At 41.1% G+C, this 26,723-nt stretch overlaps 1 protein-coding gene across 29 annotated transcripts in view; it reads right to left on the bottom strand.

Moving 5' to 3' along the window:
- The window catches only part of CACNA1D (calcium voltage-gated channel subunit alpha1 D), a 201,710-nt gene that overhangs the window by 59,940 nt on the left and 115,047 nt on the right, over nucleotides 1–26,723 (bottom strand). For 5 of the 29 annotated variants that reach the window (XM_082209161.1, XM_082209157.1, XM_082209146.1 and 2 more), the window contains 17 exons: nucleotides 25,583–25,697; nucleotides 23,877–23,946; nucleotides 23,103–23,172; nucleotides 16,311–16,452; nucleotides 15,686–15,815; nucleotides 11,973–12,032; nucleotides 9,915–10,021; nucleotides 8,430–8,517; nucleotides 7,268–7,375; nucleotides 7,036–7,088; nucleotides 6,793–6,939; nucleotides 6,148–6,349; nucleotides 5,613–5,771; nucleotides 5,224–5,334; nucleotides 3,196–3,225; nucleotides 989–1,072; nucleotides 588–671 (listed from right to left, as the gene is read on the bottom strand). In XM_082209161.1, the coding sequence (XP_082065287.1) occupies nucleotides 588–671; nucleotides 989–1,072; nucleotides 3,196–3,225; nucleotides 5,224–5,334; nucleotides 5,613–5,771; nucleotides 6,148–6,349; nucleotides 6,793–6,939; nucleotides 7,036–7,088; nucleotides 7,268–7,375; nucleotides 8,430–8,517; nucleotides 9,915–10,021; nucleotides 11,973–12,032; nucleotides 15,686–15,815; nucleotides 16,311–16,452; nucleotides 23,103–23,172; nucleotides 23,877–23,946; nucleotides 25,583–25,697 (1,760 nt within the window). Of the gene's footprint in view, nucleotides 1–587; nucleotides 672–988; nucleotides 1,073–3,195; nucleotides 3,226–5,223; nucleotides 5,335–5,612; nucleotides 5,772–6,147; nucleotides 6,350–6,792; nucleotides 6,940–7,035; nucleotides 7,089–7,267; nucleotides 7,376–8,429; nucleotides 8,518–9,914; nucleotides 10,022–11,832; nucleotides 11,893–11,972; nucleotides 12,033–15,685; nucleotides 15,816–16,310; nucleotides 16,453–23,102; nucleotides 23,173–23,876; nucleotides 23,947–25,582; nucleotides 25,698–26,723 lie in introns of all 29 variants that reach the window. The other 24 variants (XM_082209165.1, XM_082209173.1, XM_082209164.1 and 21 more) reach the window with 12 other exon arrangements.

Genomic DNA, 26,723 nt, shown 5'->3' with positions numbered 1-26,723 from the left:
TTCCTTTGGGAGAAGAGGAATAAGGTATTTGGAGGCAGGGCAGCAAGCAGCAGCTCTATGTGCTTAGCAACAACTCCAAAAAAATAACTTAGAAATACACTACAATTGCATCGCAGACATGGCCAATAAAGTGAATTCTCCAAAAGCAATGGAGGTTCCCCAGTTGCTTACACTAATCAGGTCTAGGCAACCTATGAGTCATCAAATCAAATTCAGCCCCTCAGCCATTTATTTTTAATCCCAGGCAGGGAACAAAGCAGGAAGTTCACTCAGCCCCAATCCAGCTACTATTTGTAGTTGGTCAACTATGAAACACCGGAGAATCAACAGGTTGTACAGGTCTGAATTTCCTTTAGACACCTTTGTAATACGATGGCCTTGAATTCATTCTGTCTTAGCTTTTGTGCATCTGTCAGCAGTCATCGCTGTGTTAATGACAGAACCACTGCTTCACACAGTACTAAAACAATTCACTCCTCGGAAACAAAACAAAAAAAGGTGTTGGGATTCATGGATCGTTAATTCTATTTCTACTTTTCTATTCTATTCTGACGGACAGAATAGTGGGGTGAATGGTGGTTACTTACATTAACTTCTGTTATAGCAATATCAACGACGCTACCAACAACAATTAAGGCATCAAAAGTGTTCCATGCATCAGTGAAATAGTGCTGTTAGGACAAGCATTCAGTAGCACGAGAAAACAGAAACAGAAAAGAAAGAGAAGAAAAAGGACAGTGTTATAACACAGAAACACAATCTGAGCTTCCGCAATGCACCAGTACTGCATTTTTCACCTCAAATCTGAGAAAATGGGAAGCCAACAGCAGCTAGTTGTTTTCCTAAATTGCCATAGCTGAACTATGAATGGCTTGCATTCAGTTTAGAACTAGATCCAAATTCTGTGACTTGTCCAGATAATAGAAATAAGTAGGAAAACAGAAAAGAGAGAAGTGGGACTGAAGGGGTTTGGCTGGGGTATACTCACATCGGCTTCACTGAGAACGATGTCTACTATGCTGCCAATAACGACGAGGGAGTCAAACGAGTTCCAGGCATCACTAAAATAGCCCTGAACAGAGCAGGCAGGGTGCAAACGTTTGTGATTACACATGAAATGTCAAAATATTTGCATACTTCTGTTTAGTTTTTTCATAAACAGAAATTACTTCAAACAAAAATCCATGGTGTCATGAGAAAAACAAAACAATATTGTCTACTGAAGGAAAGGCTGATATGTGACATGATTTGATCCCCACATGCTGACAGGAATCTGAAGAGCACTGAATCTGTGAGAATGTAAACAGGTTTGTACAGGACAGGGTGGAAATTGGATCCTGTTGGTGTGTCTGATTAGGCCCACAGGGCAGATGTTCCACACCCCTGCCCTCAGAGAAGTCCACTTTCCAATCCTTTTCCAAAGGGTAAAAGGCTGGAAACTATACTACAACTTAGGGTGGCTATTCTGTTCTCCTGAACTACTGGGGCTAGAGATAGGCAGATTAATCTATTCCCACTCTGCGACAATTTCACACGGGCTTATTCATAAATCCATTCCATCTGCCTTCTGCATTATTTTGTGATTATTTTTTTAATGAAATATTTAAATGCATTTACACTTCTAAATGTATTTTAGGCCAAAATACACGTGTGTGGTTTTTGGGGGGGAGGTACATTTTTTGAACCAAGCAGTGGATTACAAAATTTGTATAAGTGCACAATCCCAGGGGCTCATTTGATTTTAATCCACACATTAGGTCCAGAGTGTGCATACCATGTCAGTTTGCACCGGAAATGACAGAAATCAAATTCCTATAGCATGCCTATTTGGGGGAAAAGCTGACCCTTGGGCAGCAGCAAGATCAGTCGGTTGCAAATTGCCTCCCCCAGGTTTCTTGTACAGGATGTACTTCAATACTCTGATGCATCACCACTATTGTTTATGGGGGGAAAAATCCCTGTAGGCATGAGCTGTGAAAAAGCTAAAATTACAGCACTCAGAAGATTCAGGGGAGAAGGGGATGTAAATGTGTGCTTCTACGAGTTGAGAAAGCTAACATAGTACTGAAAATCAAAAGATCAGCAGAGTAGCATTGAAACATATGTGTGGGATAAAGTAGGGTAGCCAACCCAAAATTGCACCACTCATATGCAGATGGTTTTGGTAGCTATATGATTAAGATTCCTTAAGAAGTGCTTGAAAATGAACCAAGTCAATTTGAAATGGAAAAAGATGGTGCTCAGAACAGAAACACTGTGACATAATGGTGAAAGGCAAGACAGACCACATAAAGCTAATGGGCAGCATTTAAGCCCCTTGCTAGTTTTAAGCTACTTGTGTGTGCTTATTGAGAAATATTTTTAAAACAGCTTTGAAACAGTTCTGCTCTGTACTATTAGTGTACCTTTTAATCTCAAATTTGGGAAGGAAAATAAAAACAAACAAACCAGCATAACTAGCACTTCCAGACTTTATTACTTGGGTTATTCCAAACCACCAGATATTTCTGAAGACTCATTTGTTCAATGAAATCTCTAAAGGGTATGGAGATTTATCAGGTTCTTTCCTGATAATCCCATGATTATCCCATGAAGAGAGGGCCTATTTCTTTGTAATTTCACATTCTGTTCTTACAATATTAGCATAAAAAAGAATTTCAAGCATTATAAAGCATTGTGAGCCATGTTTCTATTAGAATCATAGCTTTGGAACTCATTGGTTTGGGTCCTATGTGACAACTTTCAAGTATTTGAAGATAACCATGGACAGGAATCAGACACCCCTGAAGAAATGCTGATGGGCTTAAAACCTTCCCCTCAAGCAGAACATCAGTTGCTGAGCAGGAGGCAATTAGAAGACCCTATCATTGTGGTGTGAGAGTCTTGTGCAGACTTTCTACTTGGAAGGAATGAGTCCAATGGAGATACTATGGGAACTGCCAGAATATTGGAACAACATGTCACATATCAATCTCTTAAGGCAAACCTTTCCTGTCAGCGTGTACAAATATTGTTCCCAGCAATGTGCAAAGCCAAAGCAAGCAAACATAAATAAATAGATAACACTAAGTAAAAGAAATAAAGATGACTCTGGAAAAGGGAGAATGCAATATATGGACAAGTCACAGCAAGTATACTTGCATCACACATCTCACAGCTTTCATCACTGCAAAAACCCAATGTACATCTACTTACTAGGTATCTTTTCTTTTTTGGCACACAAATCTGATTCAAAATGGCAAAAGGAAACAATTCCATATCTAATTAGGCAACAGTTGTCTTTCATGAAATTATACATCTAACATTAGTTTCAGCTGGCATTAAAACACATTTATTTGCAAATTTCTCATCACCAATTCAGAATGGTCAAGCACTGCACATGGTATGGATGTTCTGTAATTGGATTGCCTGATCAGGACCAGCCCAAGAGGTGAAGGACAAGATGGCACCCTCCCTCCCATTTCACATACGAAAGCCAACCAAACTGATAGTTTAATCTTACTTCAATGCTGTCAGCAGCAGAACATCCTCCACTACACCTGAGGAAAGCAGGCTAGCTTAAGGAAAGCAGAACAGGTTTCATGTCTCTGCCCTTCAACAGGTCCTCACCCATCTTTGCTCCTTGCCTTTGACGCCTGAAGTGACCACCTCTTCTAACAGTAAGACTAGCCTATACTCCTGATGCTGTTTAATTTCTCCAAAACCAGGCATGGCCCCTTCAATTTAGTTTAGGGCTACAGTGAGAGGCACTGACCCTCTGCCTTTGCACTACTGCCTTCACCTAAACTACCCCTTCCAAAGCTGGTATCAGCTGCAGAGGGGAAAATTTAACAGACTTAAGAGTTTAATCCAAACAGTTCTCTTTCACAGCTAAGAGCACCTTGGAGGAAGGGGGATACTGGCTAGTAATCAATGTGGGGAGGAACCCCACCCTTATCCAAATTACCCCTTTCCCCCAGATGCTTTTAATAAAATAAGAGGATGTTCCAACAATGGAACTTCCACGAAAACGTAGGCTGACTCCTTTCTGCAGGGAGAAGAGTATCGATGCAGCACGCTATTGTTCTCCAAAAAAAGAGGAAGATGCTCTTTATTTATTTTTTGCCTTCCAAGAAAAAACAGCATTTTAAGTCAGGGTGGGGAAGCCAAGGCTCAAAGGCCAGATGCAGCCTGTGGCTCCCATCCTTCCACCTGCCATGTAGGGTTATTTTCGGGAGCTTCACAGCTGGGGAAGGAAGGCTTAGCCTTCCCCATGCACTGTAACTTTCTAGGAATATGCCCTACACGCTGCAAGTAGATGTGTGTGGTGGGAAATTCCTCTAAGAACTAATAGAAGGTACAGTATTTTTAAGTCTAAATGTGTACGGGTGGGAGGTGGGAGTGAGAGGCTGGAACTGTGCATGACAAAACAGGTGTGTGAGTGAGTCAGTGAGAGGATGGATGGACGTGTGTTGTGTGCAAGTGTAGTTTGTGTATGTGGGCTGGCCACATCCACTTTGCTCTTGACCACAACCAGTTCTGGAATGTGGCTCTCAGGCTGCAAAAGCTCACTGCAAGGCCACAGGCACAAGAAAATGGTTGAAATTAAATCGTACATAAGAAATCTACATCAAAATTATAAAATTAACAAATTCTGAATTTTAAAAAAAGTTTTGGTTTCAAACTCAGGTTTATATGAAGTGCTCACCATTGCTCAAACCTGCTTGTGTCTTTGAAAATGTTTACTAACAGCTGTCAAAAGAACCAATTTGTAAATACTTGTGTGTTCAAGCAGCTTTAATTTTGACCATTTATGTGACAGTGGTTTGTGATATTATGCTACTGAAGTGGTCAAGTGTGCTAGCTAATCCATAGTATTTATTTAACCTTAGTATTGTCTACAAAAGTTCATGAATAATTGTTGTGTTGTGTGTACAATTTAAGGTGGTGGGAGAATACTTTTCCGCTCTAGAAAGGAATGATTTAGAAAGAGGGGATTTAACAGCAATATACTCCTGACCGCATCTATTGCTCAGCAACCATTAAAAAAACATTTCTACGTCTCATTTCCTGCAGTTGCATGCACAGCATTATCAGATGGAATAATTCTGTGAAGATTTCTCGATACTTTACCACGAAATCTTGTTTGCTATTTGTCTCTTTAATCAGAAAAAAACATGTGGTTTTAAGAGAACTGATCCAAAGGCATAACTAATCCTAACTAAACAATGCAAATTCTCTTACCTTGGGCTTAAATGCAATGAGTTTCAGAAACATTTCAACAGTAAACACTGCAGTAAAAACCATATTTAGAATATCCATTGCATCATTAAAAGGTTTAGACTGCCCATAGTGCTGCAAATGAAACAGATGAGAAGACTATTCAGAATATTTGTAGGCAGTAAATAAAAACAAAAACAAAAAAACAACCCTTAGTTCTTTTCATAATCTTGAACTAATGAATGTTCTTGTGCCTTTAACACCTGCACAAGGCTTCATCCTTAAATTATACAAGCAATTAGAATTCTGAATTATAATTAAGTCTACTGCAAAGTGGCTTAACATTAGTTTACATTACAGTTTCCATGTGTATTCTGTGCCTGTGAGTAATTGGCAGTTTGTTCAATTCCTACCTGCATAGCCAAGCATAGTGTGTTCAGCATGATGAGGACAAACATGATGTATTCAAAGACAGTAGAGTTCACCATATACCAGAATTTGTATTGGTATGGGTTTTTTGGAATGTATCTACGCAAAGGTCGAGCTTTCAAAGCATATTCCACACACTGACGCTATAAAAGGCAGAAATTTCAAACATAGCAGTGAGGGTCACAATTTAACTGGAAATAACATCAAAACAAGCTTCACATCAGAGAAGTAACCTAAGATACCTCCAATATATGCGGGCTACCTCACATGTGGAGGGGTTTCCTATTTCTGAAACAATTTATTTATGAAAGAAAGACATGAATGTGTAGTATGGCCATGGTTAACTTTTCAGTTGCCTAAGTCTGCATGCTGCACTCTACCACTATCCAATGATTGTTCATGAGGAAATTTACTCTTTAATAGAAAAAAGTAAAATGGAAGAGCATCCTCTTCTGAAACAACAGATACTAGATGTCGGTTTCCATGTTAATAACATTTTAACAGGGTATTCTTTATTACCTGATTTTTGTCCAGTTCACAGTTCTTGTATTCTTGTTCTCCCTGTTCTTGAAATGTAACGATGACAAAACCAACAAATATGTTCATCATGAAGAAAGCAATAATGATGATGTAGATGATAAAGAAAATAGAGATCTCCACTCTGTAATTGTAGACTGGACCTATGTTCTCTCCATTTGAATCTATAGCTTTATACAGAAGCCTGCATATTTTTTATAAAAAAAAAATAGAAAGAAGGTGATTTAAAGTAAAAAAGACTGAAAGTGTTAATTCTAGTTGCAACTGGCAGGTGGGAACTATGAAACAAGACTATTGTATTTACACGTTTTGCAAAAGTTTCACCTAATTTACATTAAAAATGCAGAGGTTTCAATTTATTTATTTTTAAGCTTTATTTAAAGACTAAATTATCTATTTGGAAAATCATCAGGAAATTTCACTGATCTTCCTAAGTGGGGAAAAAACCTCCAGGATAAATAATAAAAAAGTTATTAAGACATGTCCTCACTTCCCATTACCTTCAGTGAGAGTCAAGGATCCTAGTCCTTCCAAAAGTATCATGCCGAAAGGAAGATGGTGTCCAACATAAGCAGCTGCTCACTATTTAAAAATAGCAGCAAAGACCTTCATAAATGGTATACTTACGCAGGCCATCCTTCAAAAGTAGAAACCGTAAAAAGAGCCATCATAGCAGTAAGCACGTTGTCAAAGTTGAAATCACTATTCTGCCATACTCTCTCCCTCACCATTGGGCTCTCCACATCTCCATCTTTATAAACAATAAATATTCCCCTACAGGAGGAAAAAGCAGATAGCTACTGTGGAAATGCAATGCTTTTTTTAAAAAAAACCACCAATTCAGGCAGATTAAGAGGAAAACGTTCGTACCGACATTCCACTGGGTTTTGTTTTGCTTCATCTGTGCACCGATAGAACTTTCCCTATGGATAAAACAGAACATGGAAGTAGAATCCATGGCACAGAACCATTAACTATTCTTATCTTTTTTTACATGCATCTCTACTGGAGTTCAATAAGGCTTGCAAAGAATAATTTACTAGTGCAGTTCTCTGGAATTGCTAGGTTTGAGGCGGGGGCAGGGTTGGAATTCTCTTCTTACCTTAAAGAGCTGGACTCCAATACATGCAAACATGAACTGGAGCAGAGTTGTAACAATCATGATATTACCAATAGTCCGAATAGCGACAAAGACACACTGAACAACATGCTGTGGGGAAATCAAGAAAATAAAGGGTCAGTGCAATTTTCGTTGGGTGTTTTCATCATCATGCTCAATGAACTTGCATTTCATTAATTATTGTTTACAATGCACGTCATAGAATCATAGCATTATGGAGTTGGAAGGGACCGCAAGGGTCATCTAGTCCAGCCCCCTGCAATGCAGAAATCTTTTGCACAACATGGGGCCCGAACCCATGACCCTGAGATTAAGCATCTCATGCTTTACCGACTGAGCTCAGAACTAAGGGCCACTTGCTCCTAGATAAATGTGTATACGATTGCAGCCTAGCAAATTAAGAGATCTCATTGGCATTCCAAACAATGCTCTTTCAATTTCATCCTCAGAATTTGTAACCAATAAGGAGCAGCATCTTAAAGGGTCATCACACTGCTCTTTGTAGTGTTGCTATCCCTACTAGGCAATCTGAAACTAGAAGCTAGAAGTGTGAAATGCCAACCCAAAAGCAAGCCCTATTGAGTTTAGTGGGACTGACTCCCATAAAAATGTATAGGTTTGCAGTCACAAACCTTTACAACTAGAGCAGATGGAAAAGGTTTTCTGTTCCCTAAGCTGTCTCAGTGTAAATATTTCTGTTGCTCTGGGGCAAGGAAGAAGGTGGGCAAGGAATTTGATAGGACCAGATCCAGGGGAAACGTGGAATAACAAGCAGCATACCACTCAGAGGAAAATGAGAAGCAGAAACCCTCTGTGATGCATGATGGCTACAAAGGAGACCCCATTAGGGTTTGGGGGAAGGCACACTATTTAACAACAAAGGAGAGGGTCTTTTCAGCAGTGGTACCCTGCCTTGCACTTACATGGCAACCAGTACACATTTTGGTGTATTTAAATGAATAAAATGTTGCTGAAAAGCAGTTGCTGAAAAGCAGTTTTATTCTAGGAAGCATAAACATTGGCTCCAAAGCCGCCATGACTTATTCATGTTTCTAACATTAATTAATGTTTCTAATGGTAAATGCCAACTAATGTTTCTAATGTTATTTGTTTGTAATTCAGAAAAGAAAATTCAGATAACAACCTTAAGTCCTTTTGCTCTGTTTATAGCCCTTAAGGGTCTTAAGACCCTTAAAACTCTCAGAATCTTCACAACTGAAATGGCGCTTGATCTAGATGAAAAGTAAAAACAAATAAATCATTAGCTTGCCATCCCTTAATATCATTCATCAGCTCTGACAAAATTAGGTCATACTCATGCACAACAGCTCATCACTTTTGAAATACAGTGGTGCCTCGCAAGACGAAAATAATCCATTCCGCGAGTCTCTTCGTCTAGCGGTTTTTTCGTCTTGCGAAGCAACCCTATTAGTGGCTTAGCGCTATTAGCGGCTATTAAAGGCTTAGCGGCTTAGAAAAAGGGGGGGAGCGGGGGGAAATCGGAACACTCGCAAGACATTTTCGTCTTGCGAAGCAAGCCCATAGGGAAATTTGTCTTGCGAAGCAGCTCAAAAACGGAAAACCCTTTCGTCTAGCGGGTTTTCCATCTTGCGAGGCATTCGTCTTGTGGGGCACCACTGTAATTTTATTTACTTATAGGAGTAAGTATTAGTGTATGAGTTATTTCCATTCTTCCTTCTCCTCCTCTTCTCCTTTGTTAAATAAATAAACCAACAGGGTGCACAAGGGGTTCTTACAAAGTGCTTTCAGCAACTTGTGAGTAATCTATCTATCCTAGACAGGGCTGAGTATACTCCACGTTTATAAAACAATGGTTCCAAGGTAAGTAGCTGCAGAAACAGTTATAGACCAGGCTCCAGTCAGGTTTGTCTCCAGCATAGGGACTGTGAACCATCATAGAATCAAGCATGAATGACACCCCATTTGCAACCTGTAACCTTCTAACTAGAGCTGTGGGGAATCTTTCCTTGTTTTCTTCTCCTGTTCTACAGAGATTTTTTTTAAAAAAAGAAAAGAAGTCAGACAGATCCAAAATCTGCACCTTCTATTGGAAGAACTTTCATCACAGTCGTAAGGACAAATCACTTAATGAAACCTGAAGCTTGCAACAGGTAAAGGGCCTGTTCCCAACATTTTGTCACTACTTGAGATTAAGAAACAGAACTCAGGATGGGGGTATACAGATGCAGGGTCAAGAAAATGCAAATAGAGTCAGGATTGGTTCACAATGGGAAGATAACAGATTTAGCCTTCAGTTCCATTATGTCCCACAGCACACCTTTTTAACTTATTCTTGTATAAATGACCGGCTGTACAGGGACCCTGTACTATTCAGGATATTCCTTTGCTAGAATTTTTCTAGTTATTAAACTACACACTGGAAAAGCGAACATTCCCTTGTTTCTTTTCCTCAAATTATAGCTATAAGATTAACAATTTGTTAATGGTCTATGGTTTTAAGCTTGTTCAGTCCAGGAACTATGGCAATTGTCTGCTTGTTGGAAGGCCAGTTATTAAATACAGAAATGAGTGCTACTTGTGTACCACATTGCAGATACACATAACAAGGAACAGCAGCAGCCCATAATATATTTATTGCAATACTTACTGAATGCCAAATGACACAAGAGACACACCCACTACCAACAAGTCCAGCAAATTAAAGTAATTTCGGCAGAAAGATCCTTTATGAAGGAATGCTCCAAATACTGTCAGCTAAAAACAGAAAGGTCATAGTTAATTATTTTGTTTCACCTCTGCTTGATTCACAAGGCTGTTTACAAGATGCTTGCACTGAATGAATCTTGCTTAGTGGAGAGACTGGAATACTACAAAAAAGACCAAAATTAAAGAATTTGTTTGATGCAACACTAATGCACATTTTGTCTTTGGCTATCCACAATACAACACTGATAAATAAAATACTGTGGACTGAAAAATGCAGGCGCACACACAAAATGTAAGCCACCAGAAACTACGTTCAGGAATCCGTAGCAGATGTTTCCTTTTGGTTACATAATGCTGAACAGCTAGGTTCTCGGTTTTTGATGTGTTCTAATTTTAGGGCACAATTCACTTCAAATGGCTATAGCACAATGTAGCATCCACTAGAACAGAGGGTGGCTGATCCCTGACCTAGGGGGTAAATGAGCAGGCTGGGGGTCATAGCACAGTTCAGGTGAGGAGGGGGTCTGTGTGTGGTGTGTGTGTGTGTGTGTGTGTGCGCACGTGTGCGTGCGAGTGAGAGTCGCATGCACCATTGGTGTATGGTTCCTGGGCAAGGCTGAATGAGACCCTTGGGCCAATGAAAGGTTAGCAATCCCTGCACTAGAATGAGGAACAGCTGTGTTATAATCTAAACAATCTTCTTTACACCATATATTCCTTTATTTCAGTCCCCCTAATATCATGCTAAATAGTTTCCCACTTTCCTGGCAAAACATGCCAACAGAAGGGCTAAGAGATATGCCCTTTTCAAAACAGCATGCTCTGAAATGCTACACTGGTAGAAATATGAAACACATTCAGCACGTTTTAAAAACTAAAAACCTTATCCCTTATCAAACTGAGCATATCTTGTAAACAGCCCAATTAGTTTCATTATCAAGTGTTAATCAAAATGCACTGTAAAAAGAACACACAATAATATGAATAAAGCAGGAAATAGATTTATTATGTTTGATCCTCAGCTGGAAATGCAAAGTTTATGTACTGATTCTTATAATACCACTGGGTCCTGTGTCATATCCAGGAATACTCAATAAGTAACTTGAGATGGAAGTGGCTACAACAGATGATCCCAATCTCGAAGGCATCAAAATGCATGCTCACATTTTCTATATGTTCCTCCTTATTCTGCAATGATGGAGCAGCTTGACTTCAGCATCAATTGTGCACCAATGTAATCTGTACATCAGAATTCTGAGCGCCCCTGGTGGATGTCCTTGATAATCAGTACACAGACTATACATTGAAATACCAGTTCTGAACTCATGCATGGGCAATACATTTAAGTAAGCATGTTCATGCCTCTTCGTGTATTTAAATGTATACCCAAGATAAAGCATCCTAGTAGGTTTTAGAAAGGGTAGAGTATCTTGCAAGTCCCTTTGCAAGAAAATAGTGGTCTACTATTTTAACTCTGTGAATATATAGTTCAGAAAGAGAAATGAGTAATTACATGCTCCTCCTTTAAAAGATTTAAGATCTTTCTCTTTGAAATGCCAGAAAAGGGAGGAGGAAAGCTCATGCGTAGTGAAATAGTTTTCCTTCTTCTGACAAACCGGAAGTAGAAAAAAAGGATAAAATGAGCTGTCAGATTGATGTGATGATAAAAAAGTAGCTTCTACATGCACCCAAAGGTAAAATAGAATAAAAACCATGACGAAAAATATCCTTTGGTTTCAAAAAAAGGTTTAGATTTGGTTGTTGAGTGAAAAGGCGGAGAACACTTCAAGTGCCTTTTCGTGGCAGGTGACACACAGAAAAAAATCCTTTTTAAGTAAACTTCTTTGTAAACCTGTTACCTTCAAAATGATCTCAAATGTAAACATACTAGTGAAGACATAATCTGCATACCCTAGGATCTGGAAGGTAAACAAAAAGTTACAAACATTATTGCTAAAGCTGTGTCTGAGTTAACAAGGATCAATTAACAGTTAATTACCTTTAACAGGATTTCAACAGTAAAGATGGCTGTGAAAGCATAGTCAAAGTAACCAAGTATCTGCAAAGCATAACATGTGCCACGGTAAGAAATTCATCTACAAATACTACCAGAATTTACAACTTTGATCACATACAGAGAAATGTCTACTTTAGGAACATGTGTAAATTTAGAGAAATAAATAGATGTACAATGACCAAACAACATTTATTTGTTTCACTGAAAATTGCCTCACAGTTGTCCTATTTCACAGATTTGCTTACTTCTAAAGTTATCACTTCATCTTTCAATGTCCCCCCGAAGTACAGGTGGCACCTGGCAATTTAAACAAATTGTTTTCCTTACAGCAATTACTGTATTGGACCCAAACTTTTGCCCTTGATGGTTGGGAAGGCTCCTTCCATTCATGGAAGGCTTTTGGTCCATCAGATGATCCCACTGGGAAAATGGTGAGGGATTCTGCACATCCCCCTCCCCCTATAGACCTCAACAGCGTCTCCTACACTGTTCCAGTGGATTTCCTAAGGCTCCTCCCACCCACCCCTGGACAGCATGAGATAAAATGCTGGAGGGATGCAGGTGAGGTGGGAATCAGCAGAAGTCACCTCCCTGGTGCAGGATCATACACCAAGTAAAATTCTGCCTGGGCGATGCTCTCAGAGCCTGGGAGTGATATTTGGATTCAACCCATTATGTTTTAGTCATCACAGTGTTCTTGTAAGAAATGCAAACAAATTACTAACAGGTGCAACTTGTTCTCAGAACATAATATAACCATACTAATGAAACAATCTCTGCATTGTTTAGGTTTTGGTTCTTATCGTATAGAGAGTACTGAATATTCAAATATTCTGAATGAGAATACATTACTAAGCCAGCTTGATGTGGTTGGAAGAACCTTCAGAAATTCTCTAAACACACGGAGTCCTTTTTGCACAGATCACAGGGCAAACCTTTAAGGGTATATCTGTACACTGATGTGTCCATGGAAAAAAAGATACCCATTTTTGCCAATTAAAAACATTTCAATCAGGCGTTGTCATGTCATCATGTTACAGCATGAATTTATCTTCAAAACAACATTTTCTCAAAGTTGCAAGTGTGACTGATAGACATTTGAGCAATTTCTTCTATATGAAATAACAAGAGTTCATGCCGCTTGCAAAGACTCTCCTATTTTGTGTTCACGAGCTATTTATTCATCCTAACATCTATATACCCAAACATAGTTTCCTATAAACCCAAGAAGACTCATTTCAGCTTTGGGATGCTTCCTTGACATATATACAATTTGGCTGTAATAAGTAGCATAACTCAATCCATCCAACAAATGTGGCTTGTGCAATTACCTTCCACTATGCCACTCACCTCTTTGGAAACAAGAGGAGTCAGCATCCAAGTCCCCTCTTCCAGTCCATAAAAGGGTATGAGGGGAGTAGAAGAACAGATTCAGATTCCCACCCCAAACAGATGATCAGCACTATCAAAACAGACAGCACCAACCATCTATTCAGCCTTGCATGTGGAGCTCTGTAACCACTTGTACAATATCCTTCTGTGAATGAAGGACCCTGCTGAGCCTGTACATGAGAAAGCTTTATACCAAGCATGCTGGGTTGGGATGTCTGCCACTTCAGGCAAAGGGCTAAACTAAATAATAGCAGCTGATTTAAACCTAGTGTAGAAAACATTTCTTCATAGGCACTACCTACTACACTGTTACAACTAAAGATCTTGGTGCTTACATGTAATAAAATCACACCAACCTTGAATGGATACAATTACTCTAACAATGCCTTCTGTTGGCAGGGCCATACCTACGATTTTTTCTTCTCTGCATACATACACAATATTTTTAAGGTGAGTTTTTTTAAAGGAATAAGTGTTTTTCCTAGAATGGTGTTAGAGAGGTTTTCTCATTTATTTTCATGTTTAAATAGAAGGTGAGAATATATATATATATATGGAACTCTATAGGGAGAGAGAGAGAGAGTTTCTCATAGATATATATGAGAAATACTTTAAAAAGCTGGAGAAACACCCTTTCATCACTTGACCAAATATTTCTGCCACAAATATATAAAAAAGTATAAACTGCTCACCTCCAAAAACAGGAGATGGTCTCAGGTCCCAAATATCTGGAAGACCGTCCCCTTCCCTACAGACACCCTTGGGTGTTCTGAGCAGAGAGGGTCCTCTTGGTAGTTCCATGACCCTCAGAAGTTCCTTCTCTGTGGCAGCTCCAAATTATGGAATTTCTTCCCCACAGAGGTGTGTGGCATTTTCATTATGCAGTTTCCATCATATGCTGAAGATGTACCTCTTTCCCCAGGCCTTTTGACACCTGGGACCCACCCTATTCTGGCAATAATAGTTTGTTTATACTGTTTTAATATTGTATTTTAAATTGTGGTGACCAACCCGGGACCTTATGCTAAAGGGCACGTAATAAATTGAATAAATAGGTAACATACAAATGCACCCTTGATTTGAAATTACCTTTTTGTAGCATTTATTATTTTGTAGAATATGCCTAGAATATGCCTTTTTTATTTTAGAAATAAAAATGAACGCTATAGACAATATTTATAGCAGCATTTGTACATGAGAGTTGCATACAGCATACAGTGGTGCCTCGCAAGACAAAATTAATTCGTTCCGCGAGTTTTTTCATCTAGCGAATTGCGAAGCATGGTGTTGGAAAAGTTTTGGGAAAGCTTCAAAAATCACCAAAAACCTCAAAAAAGGCTACCACACCGTATTCTATGAGTTGCTCCTCGAAGTCAAGTCGCAACTGTATTAACGGTGTTAAGAAAAAGGAAACAAACTTGCAAGACGTTTTCGTCTTGCGAAGCAAGCCCATAGGGAAATTCGTCTTGCGAAGCAGCTCAAAGACCGCAAAACCCTTTCGTCTAGCGAGTTTTTCGTCTTGCGAGGCATTTGTCTTGCGGGGCACCACTGTATTATACACCCACTTTAAATAGAAGTAAAATCTATGTGTAGTTGTATTGCACACTGCAGTTTTTATATGCTTGTCCCATTTCATTTTCTAATGTTGAGGTTAAGGGAGCGGACAACATGGTGTGGAGGCTGCAAACTAGGAAGGAGGGGGAGGGGCAAGGCAGTGGAGAGGTCAGTACTGTGCAAACGCAACAGCAGAGCTAAGCTGGCCAGTGAGTTTGCACCATAGCAACCTCCCCACTGCCTCATCCCTTTCCTTCCCTGGAAGCAACAGGGCTCAGCTGTCAGGAGGTCAGGTGAGCGCCACTACCACACCACATCATGTACTATTGCCATCTAGCTCAATACTGGTCCATCTAGCTCAATGCTGTTTCATGCTGACCAGCAGCCGGTCTGCAGGGTTTCAATCAAAGAACATTTCCAACACCCAACTAGGAATTTCTACATCCTGAATATTATTAGTGTTGTAACTGAGCTTATGAAGACCCCTTCACTGTAAAAACAAAAACAACAACTGAAGCTACTCTGTGACTCCAGGCTCCAACCACAACAAATCTCTGCACTATTTTTGTAATCTCCAAGTTGGTTCCAACATCCTGTTGAATCTTAAGAAAATACCCACATGCTGCTTAATTTCAAAAAGCTACACTTATGTACCAATCTATTATATTCATGGTTTGCTCCCATTCTGAAGGGACCATTTTAAAGATGATGTAGCGTGCAACTCTTTTGGGGAGTCTGTTTTTTCTTACGTTGTTGCGAAAAGAATGACTGCGAATTGGATCTTCTGCTGCAAGGGAAGCACTGCTAAGCATGATGAAGACAAGGATGAGGTTGGTGAAAATGTGGTGGTTGATCAGCCTGTGACATCCCACTCGAATCCTGAAGAAAAGAATGACAAAACAGAACAATGTCATTACAAGTGGGAAGTTAAGTGCTCCTGAAGCTTAAAACTAAGCCACTGCAGAGCTTTATTTTTTAAAAAAGTTGTTCATCTGGAAAGCACCCATGTTGTCTTGTTAACTGCACCAGTAATTCTGGAAAATGTACATTTATATGTATCATATAGGACAGCATATGTGAGTATCTTATGGAAAGTGGCCAAATTTTATAACTTGGATGATATTAAAAAAGCCACATATTTGGATATAGCTGCTATTCAGACCATGTTCTTCAAGTAATACGTAATCATTTAAACAACCTACTAGAAGTTTGGTTTGAAAAGAAATGACACATCTGAAAAACAGATTTGTATCATCATTCTGTTGCCTTTTTTTGTCGCAGAAAAAAGTGTTGCTATTTTATACGGAAGCCTCAATGTGGTAGTACTATTTAATAACAAACAATTCAAGGGATATACATAAAATGGTTATTTACGGGTTTGTATTGCTGAAAATAAAGAAGGAGCTTCCTTCAGGAATTGGTGTCATCTTTTCCTTCATATTCAGTTCAGATATTCTTCGGGGTCGGGGGCCAGCTGGCACTTCAGGTTCTTCCTCTTCCTCTTCCTCTTCACCTACTTCAAATTGATTACTTTCTTTAATATGTATATACAAAATTTGTATTACTAGAAAAAAATATTGGAAATAGATTATAGCCACTAGATATTTAAAACAAATGCTAGTTAATATAAGGTCATTCCTGCCGTTCCCATCATTTGTTGATGTTAGGCCTCCACTCTGAGAGGCATGCGTCTCTAAATACCAGTTGCCGATGAGGAGAGGGCTATCGCACTCAGGTCCTGCATTTGAGGCATGTTGTTGGCCGCTGTGAGATGCTGGCCTAGATGGGCTTTTGACAGCGCTCTCCTTTATGTTCCCAAATATAAGTTATTACAATGAAAAACAGTATGTCAATTTTAAATTCTTGTCTGCAGCTTCTAGCTGAGATCATGTTTTCTAGACTGCCCGCTCCCTTTCCTGTTCTGTGCACTTTTCACAAATTCAATGTCAGGCAGGTCAATCATCCCCTACTGACACAATCAAAGCAACAAGTTTTTTTCAACTGTCAGGGTGTAATGAAGCAACCAGGAAAAACCACAAACTGAAGGACTGGTGATTCCCCCCCCCCTTTCCCCCCTCTCCCCCCCAAAAAAAACCCATAGATTTAGTTAACACCATCAACATCCCCCCCCCAGCCCCGCACCCCCACAGGAATCCCCACCCCAACACCAGTCCAGACGACCTCAACCACATTCCCCATCACCCACACCTTCAACACCCCCATACTCCATACTAGGGAAAAACAACTCCTCCAACCTTAATAACACAACCCACAATCAGGCTAAAATCTGATACCCAACCAGCACTATGGTGGCACCAGAGCGTACCAACATCCACATCCCCACCCCAACACACCAACAATGTTGCTCATAACATTGGCAACATTGCTCATGAACCTTATACCTGACAGCGACGTTACAAAGTCACTTCACACTGTCTCACTGATCACCCCCTATCGCAAACAACAGGGGGGATGGCCTGTCCTTGAACACGGCCTTCCACACCAGCTGAGACCTAGGACCAACTGGCTAAATGCCAGATGGCCTAAAATACCCCAAACAAACACCTATATGACTACATATAGGAAACTCCCTACAACCTACCCCCTACTCTTTAACCCAAATCTTACTCTAATCCCATTAGCCCCCCACCCACCACACCCTAGGTCAGCGCAACCCCACTGGTCCTTTAAACAACACGAAGAGAGAGACACAAGACAACCCGAACGGGTTGGCAGGGAATCGCCCCACATAATAGATAAGCAAGATGGCTAACCTAAAAGCAATTACATTAAACGTGAGGGGGCTGGGAAACCCCATCAAAAGGAAACGCATCACCTCATACATAAACACCATGAAACCACACATCACCTTCCTACAAGAAATACACAACCCACCCAAAGGCAGCAAACTCCTGAGCGACCCCCGCTTCAGTCAACAGTGGGTCGCACGAGGCTCAGGGAAAGCTCGTGGGGTAGCCATAATACTCAGTAGAGACCTGAACTTCACTGCCACAACAGTCCTCAAGGACAAAAAAGGCAGATTCATCTTCGCTAAAGGGACACTAGATGGCAAAATCAAACTGACAATCGGCTCCATATACGCCCCAAACACGAAACAATTGGAATTCTTCCAGAAGACACTAAACAAATTCCTCTCCTTCTCTGAAGGGGAAGCAATCCTAGGAGGGGACCTCAATCTGAATATGAAAGGTATATCTCTGAAAGATATCCACCCTACAACCCCATGGGCAACCTTCCTCCGAAGGAAACCCCCAACAACCAGGAACTCTTACAAGTTACTAAAAATGCTAAAAAACAGGGGTCTCTACGACATTTGGGGTGAGCAAAACCCAGGAGACATCAGCCATACATTCCAATCGGGACGCCATGATACAGTATCCAGACTGGACAGCATTCTACTCACACAGGGTCTAATCCCCTCAGTGGAATCAACAAACATAGGTAACATTAAAATCACAGACCACGCCCCAGTAGAAGTCACTGTTAAAATAGGAGAAGGAACACAAACCACCCCATCATGGTCCTTCAGCCCCATCCTAACTACAAACAAACAAATTAGAGAGAGTCTCACAAAAACCCTCCAAAACTACTTCAAAGAAAACGATGTAAACAATATAACAACCCCCCTCCTATGGGACGCAATGAAAGCGGTCACCAGAGGAGCTTGCATAAAAGAGAAAACATTCCTTAAAAAACAAACCTCCTCAAAAATTAGCAAAACAGAACAAGACATCATAGCCCTCTCATCACGCTACAAACAAACAGGATCTAAAAAACTCCTCAAACTTATAGAACAAAAAAGGAGAGAACTAGACTCCCTAGAAATTAACAAAACAATGATCAACATTCTATACTCTAAACAACGTTTCTACGAATATGGAGGGAAAAACTCCAGATTACTAGCAAATAGATGTAGGAAAAAAGCACTCAAAACAAGAATACACTGCATCACCAAAAAAAACGGCAACATAACATTCTCCCCCGAAGAAATAACCTCAGAATTTGCAGAATTCTACTCCAACCTATACACCTCCCATAACCCACCAGAGAAGGAAATCAGAACATTTCTAGCAGGACTAAACATGCCTACCCTAACTGATGAGGAACAGGAATTCATGGACAGCCCTATCACCCCAGAGGAAATAGATGCGGTCCTCAAAAACCTGAAACCACACAAAGCCCCAGGCCCAGACGGCTTCACAGCAGAATTCTATAAGAAATTCAAAGAACCCTTGATGCCCTACATGACCCGCCTATTCAACGACATCATAAAAGGGGGCCCCATCCCCAAAACCTGGACCCACTCCAGAATAGTCTGCATCCCAAAACCACTAAAAGACAGCCTCAAAGTAGAATCATACCGCCCAATCTCATTAATAAACCAAGACTACAAGATCTTCACATCAATCTTGGCCAACCGCCTAAAAATCTTCCTACACAAGTTAATAGCCCCAGACCAGACTGGCTTTGTCCCTGGCCGCAATATAACAGACCCCATCAGGAAACTACTGAACCTGATCGAACACAGCAAGGCAACCAAACTCCCATTGACAATTATGTCCCTAGACATCCTCAAAGCCTTTGATTGCTTGGAGTGGAAATACATACTAGCAGTACTAACTAACATGAAATTTGGCCCCAACTTCCTACAAACCCTCAAACAAATATACTCCCAAGCCTCAGCACGATGCAGAACCAACAATATGGATTCTAATACTATAGCTATCCAAAGAGGCACAAAACAAGGATGCCCACTGTCTCCCTTCTTATTTATCCTGGCTCTGGAACCCCTAGCAATCCGCATCCGAGCAGCCACAGACATCAAGGGAGTGGAAATAAAAGGCAGAACCTATAAATTAGGGCTCTTTGCAGATGACCTAATGGTCACAACACCAGACCCCATAAGCACAGCACCCTCCCTAACCAGAGAACTCAACACATTTGCAATGGTGTCGGGCCTACAGGTAAATTTTACAAAGTCAGAAGCTATGTGCTTCAACACCCCTCCGCACACCCAAAAAGAACTCACGAAGGTCACCAAAATAAAACTTTGCCACACCAAGTTCAGATACCTAGGGGTACAAATAACCAGAAACCTCAATAAATTGTACCTCCACAACTACAAGCCCCTGTGGCGACAAATTAACAAAGACCTAAAGAGATGGAACAACATGAACTTCACTCTCTCAGACAAAATAGCCCTGATCAAAATGATCACACTCCCAAAACTAACCTACCTATTCCAAACCCTCCCAATCTGGATCCCTTCAACCCAACTTCGCAGTTGGCAGAGAAAACTACACTCTTTCATCTTCTCACATAAAAAACCAAGAATAAACCCCAAATATCTGCACCTCCCCACCTCAGAAGGAGGATGGGGAATCCCCAACATAGAAACATACTACAATGCCAACCAAATACGCCATATAATCCCATATATACTAGAAGATGAGACAAAACAATGGGTACACCTAGAGAGGGACACAATTGAAAACACCTGCACCACAGCATACCCACTCCTCCCAAACAAACTAAAGAAAATTCCCACAACACTTAACAGGTACACACAGACCATGCTCAAAGCATGGAAAACACAAATAGGCAAACTATCCCCAACCCCATCCCCACTAATCCCCCTGGCGTACCACCCATTATTCCACCATGCAGCACAAAACCTCAAGATAAAAACCTGGCGAACCAAAGGCTTATATCGCCTAATAGACTTTTATAAAAATAACAAACCCTTGTCAACACAAGAAATACAAGACAAACTAGAAGACACCCAAATGCCCTGGTTAACACAACACCAACTACATGCCCTCTTAAACAACCCAACAGTAAAATCAGCAGCAACTAGGCCCCTGACAACCTTCGAAAACCTCCTCCTAACAACAAAGGGAAACGGTAAAGGGATGGTATCCGCAATATACAAAATACTACTCCAAAATCCCGCAAATCCCCTAGACGCAATCAAAAAACAATGGGAGAATGGCATAGGCTATGAGATTAACCCCACTCAGTGGACCAGAATGTGGTCTAAACCCCCCTTTAAATCCATATCAACGAAAAGAAAAGAACTCACACTGAAACTCACCTACAGGTGGTACCTAACACCAAGGAAACTAGCGCTAATACACCCAGGAACCTCACCAAAATGCTGGAGAGGGTGCACCTCCACAGGCACGTACCTCCACATGTGGTGGGAGTGTCCCAAAATCCAAGTATTCTGGACAACAACCATACAAGAAATATGTAAAATAACCAAGCAAGTAATAGACATCACCCCAGAATTGGCCCTACTTAACATCTTCCAAGACAACAATGCCCATTTACACCACAAAGAACTCATAACCCACCTACTTTCAGCAGCCAGAAACACCATAACCAGACACTGGAGAGACCTGTCAGGAGTAAGCATGGACCAATGGTACCAAATAGTATGGGAAACAGCCCTACTAGAAAAATTAACTAACAAACTGAAACTGACACGGGGACAAACAGAAGAAGACGCCTTCACCCCGGTATGGCTCCCCTTTATCACATACACAGCCCAACAGGACAGTGACAATAATCCACCAACAGCATACAAATCAATATGGCTAACCTGATCCAAAACACCCACCCACCTCACCCACACACAAAAACAAAGATCACCACAGCCAATCGCAAGCAAACAATCACACCCTAGGCCAACCCCAACCTCTCTCATCACCAAAGGAACACAAGTGAACAACACAAGCAACGCTGACACCAAACTCTACATACATTAAACATAATAGAAACACCGCCACCCGACCCCACCCCTATCCATCCTCCCTCCCTCCATCCCCTCTCTTTTTTCTTTTTTCTTTTCTTCTCCCCCTAATGCCTCAACAAATGAAATGGATTTGTAAAAATGTTACATGGGAAGAAAAAAATACGAGGCACTACACTCCTGTAAAACAAGAAAATCCTGAATAAATAAAAAAAAACAAAAAAACAAAAAAAAACTGTCAGGGTGTAAATAAACTGCCTTCCCCACTCTGCCCATGGAATACTGGTAAAGCTCTCCATAGACGCAACTGCAACTACAATACACGCCTTTGTCCCAACTCCTTTGTTTGGTTGCACAGATCACTGAAAATGTGCCACAAGAACATTTTGATTATTGCATGATACTCCCGCCAGTGACTTTTCAGGGACACTGCCCTGTCTGCAAGTAATAGGCGGGAGTGGCGACCTTGCTATGATGGTGAGCACACCTTAATGCAGGTGCAGTAGCTATGGTACTACTCTCTGCATGTTTTCATCTATCTAGAGGTGTGCTCCCATGCAGGAGATACAGGCTTGGAGTCGAATGTTGCGTGAGAAAACATGTCACTCAGGCAAGGATTTTCTCTTTCCTGCACTCTCTTCAAGTAGTCAGCTTACATGCCCTTGAAAACCCTCTCTGAAGAGTCAGGGACATACTCCTGCACAGTGTGTCCTCTGTTGAGGGGGCTGCAGCGGGAAACAGAAACTGCCCTTATTCAAGTGAAAGCACATTGCCCAAGAGTGGGAAAGTGAACAACTTCTAGATTCTTTTAATTTTATTTTAAGTCATCACTGTAACTGCCTCAACCTGTGTCCGTTATTTAGTTTGGAACATGGTTTGTCCATTTGTCTGTTTTCTATGCATTCTGATGCCTCTCGAGATAGCGTTGCCAAACTCAGAATAATGGCTCCTGAAATGGGGGTGGGAATTTTTGTTGATGTTAGGCCTCCAGCTGCCATTCTGAATCAAGATGGCAGACCAAAACGTGACTTTGGCAAGACTTTGCCCACTTTTTGGCTTAGGTTCAGGTGCCTCTGATCATTGCCAACTTGTCATGAGGGTTCCCAAGGTGAGGGCGACAGTCTTCATCTATGTTTGGATGCCAGGTGCCATTTTGAATCAAGATGGCAGACCAAATTGTGACTTCACCAAATTTTTGGCATTTAAAAAACCACAATATATTTGTGGTGTCCAAAAAATTCCCGGGGAGCAGCAGGAATTCCTTGCTAGTATTTCATAATTGCTGAAATGTGTGAAATCTATACTGTTTCTTTTTCGTTGTATTAATAAATAGCATGTAGTACACTTGACCCAATATTTTTTCTCTTGGTATATGTTAAGTGCATTAGTACCTGGAACATCGCAGGGTGGGTAGGGATCTTTGTCTTCATCTTCCCCTTCTCCGTATTCATTTATGGTAACCTATTACAAGAACAAAAACACTTCAGAAGAAAGGTAAATGGAAGATGTAAACTGATGCAACACGCTAAACCAAGCCACTCTTTTTCCTGTTCTGCCCTCCGCAAAGCAGCCCCATCCCAATCCCAACACTTTACAATCTTTAATTAATTCAATAATTCTGGTTGGAGAAATAAGCAGTAAAAATGTGCTTACAGCTGGATTGTCTCATAAAGAGCCCATGCAGCTTGGTATAGGTCAGAGGTCAGCATTCCAATGATTTCCATTAACTCAAATTGTTACTCTCTCAATAAACCGAGTATAAATACACAATTAAAAATCAAATATTTTTTATGTTAGAAAATAAACCTTCTACTCCATCTATTATTTTAATGATACTGTCCAATAAAATCTAGCAGGTCATAAACAGACAACTTGCAAATATTATCTAATTTGAGTCTCTAAACACACACACAAAGTAGAGAAGATCTGGGGACAATCGATGCAAGCGTCTGGGCAGAAAATCCTCTTGCTTGTGGCCTTGAGGCTTGATACAAAAAAGCCATAGGCACCCCCCATATGAGAGGACTCAGTGCATTCTAAGAACCTGGCAACCCACATGAGGTACAACCATAAGCACAGATGGAGACCAGTCAGTTTGGAGTACTGGCAGGTGTCTGTACATTTAAAGAATATATAGCACACAGAAGTGAAAAGACATAAGGTACCTTAGCATCCTTGCCCTTCTTTTGTTCACCTTCTGGTTTGTCCCCCTTTTTAGTATCCAAACTCTCTTTTCTACAAGGAAGAAAAGAAGGGGGTTGTGAAAATAAAGGAGCTCATGTGTGGTACCTATGAAAAAAGTCAATTGCCAAGCTAGGCATCTGCATAAAGGTAAAGGTAAAGGTAAAGGTACCCCTGCCCGAACGGGCCAGTCTTGACAGACTCTGGGGTTTGTGCGCCCATCTCACATCTATTGGCCGGGGGCCAGCGCTGTCCGAAGACACTTCCGGGTCACGTGGCCAGCGTGACAAAGCTGCATCTGGCGAGCCAGCGCAGCACACGGAACGCCGTTTACCTTCCCGCTGGTAAGCGGTCCCTATTTATCTACTTGCACCCGGGGGTGCTTTCGAACTGCTAGGTTGGCAGGCGCTGGGACCGAGCAGCGGGAGCGCACCCCGCCGCGGGGATTCGAACCGCCGACCTTTCGATCGGCAAGCCCTAGGCGCTGAGGCTTTAGCCCACAGCGCCACCCGCGTCCCGCGTCTGCATAGCTGCAGCCAAACCAAAGCTTTCCCAACCTCACCACCGCCTGACTGCGCCCCTCCTCTGTCCCAGCAAGTGCAACACTGCTGCCACTGGAATTATTTTATTTGCTACTGAGATGGCTTATGTGCATATTTTACTGTCTGTACACATGGTAGTAATTAGGCTTTCAATTATGGCGTACTGAAGCAGGTACAATGTGGATGTCTTCACACATGAGGGAGTGCATTTTTCCCCATCCTCCAGGTAGGAATAATATCATTAAGTTAAAATTCCAAAATCTACAGCCAGGAAATACCTTTATTGGGAGCAGCCAAAATGTTACAAAAGCTTAGGAAGCTTTAGAGTTCCCAACAATTCTTAGGCAGGCAAGATGTTAAACAAAGCATGGGGGGAGGGGTTAAAATAAAAAGTAGCATAAAAATTAGGCTGTTGGTGTACCCAAGAGGTCAGCTTATACATTCACTTCCAAGATGCTGACTTCAGGCTGCGTAAGTCCCTATCAGGTACTGTAGTCTGGTAATGTTGGTAACCCCTGGGAAGGACATATTAAGCCTGCAATCTCCATCTTGGAACTGAATCTACAAGCTGACCTGATGACTACAATAAAGTTTTATTTTCTGTCCTTGTTCCGCCACCATCATGAACCATTGAATACTCAGTCTTTAAAACAACAACGTTGTGTTGAATCCAACTAAGTCATTGTGCATGAGGAATGACTTCTCTAGCCCAAGGGAACTTTCCCTCACTCTCCTTCTGCTATGTGCCCTCTGCATTGGAGGGAGGAAAAGTTCCATTGTACTTGTGGAAGTTATTCCTCAAGCACAATGGTTTTGTAGGATACAACCCATAGCTTCTTGCATAACTCAAGATAAATTGTAATAGTGATTTTATATGCAGTAGATTTTCACAAGTTAAATGACTATGGTGGAGTCATTAAACAAGAGTTTAACGTTGCCAGCTAACCATTTTCAGAACTAAAAAGACATGTCTAATGCTTATTTGTAATGATATGTGTGCTGTTTTAATAGGGACAGGACCTCCTCAGTTCACACCAGCTTTCCAAAGTGCTTACAGTGTCCCTGATTCTTTAAGGATCTTTACAAAAGAACCATAGGAGAAAATCAAGAAAGCTGCTTTCACATGTACTGTGCCATTTTTTCTGTACCTGGCAGTCTTTTTCCTTTCCTTTTCCTCTGCTTCTTCTTTCTGAGCAGTGTTCAGACTTTCAGCATCTGCCAGGTTATCCACCGCAATGGCCAAGAAGACATTCAGCAAGATATCTAATTCAAACCATTTTAAGGATACTGCATAGGTATGGCAACCTAGTTCCTTTGCCAACTGGGAAACATGAAATCCACATTCCTAAATTCAGTGAAGGGCATAAGCAAACAGGTATAGGGTGTTTTTTATTTTTTTAAAAAATCCCATGCCTCACTTACATTGGTTTACAAGTCTGAAGCAAATAGCAAATTCACACATTCACTTGAAACCATCCATGGGAAGGATGCATACCCAAGCCCCATCCCCAGCATTCCTGCTCCTGTGAACTCCACTCCCAACTTTCATGTGTTGAGAAAGGAGGTCTGGGGTGGTGGTAGGAATTCATGCTTTAGCTGCATGTTTAGAATCCTCCCTCTGTTTGGGGACCCTGCACAATGAATCAGGGCTCCTAATCAAGGGAAGGATTCTAAGTTCGTTCATTTCAAACAGGAGAAGAATCTCCCTTCAACCCTTCCATTAAGCACGTAAACACTTGAGGCTATACCTGGCAGGAACGACGTTAGATGGAAATAGCATGCACAACCCCAATCCTCCCCTCAGTACATTTTCAGGCAAGCGTATGAATATGCTTTGGTTTCCGTGAAATGCTTGGGATGGCTATTACATTCCCTGGCAAAGTCTCTCGGGCAAGATAATGGCAGTGAGCACAAGTTCTCTTGCACAAACCCAACTGAAATGAAACTAACATGAAAGGGAAATCTAGACCTAAACAACTCAAGCAACATTTAAAAATTTACTCAAAAGTAGTTGCTGATTTTAGCCCTAATCAGGTGCCACTTCCATGCTGACATACAGGTGCTGTGACAGCTCCCAGAGAGGAATGACTCTTCAACCCACTTCAATATCAGGGGCCACCTCTTCACATACTTTGGGTGATAGCCAATGCTGCACAAGTGGATTTCCTCTTCCTCTGCTTTCCCTGTAGCCCTCCGTGGCCTCTCAAGTCTGCTCCAAGGAGCTTTTCAACTTCTAAGATTTGGCAAAGATGGGTGGGATAAGGAAAGGAAGGGCAAGTCCCATAACAC

The sequence above is a fragment of the Podarcis vaucheri genome, assembly GCF_965113315.1.
Source record: "Podarcis vaucheri genome assembly, chromosome: 2".
NCBI lineage: Eukaryota > Metazoa > Chordata > Lepidosauria > Squamata > Lacertidae > Podarcis > Podarcis vaucheri.
Note: the sequence above shows the minus strand (reverse complement) of the source record. Positions and strands in the feature narration are given on the sequence as shown.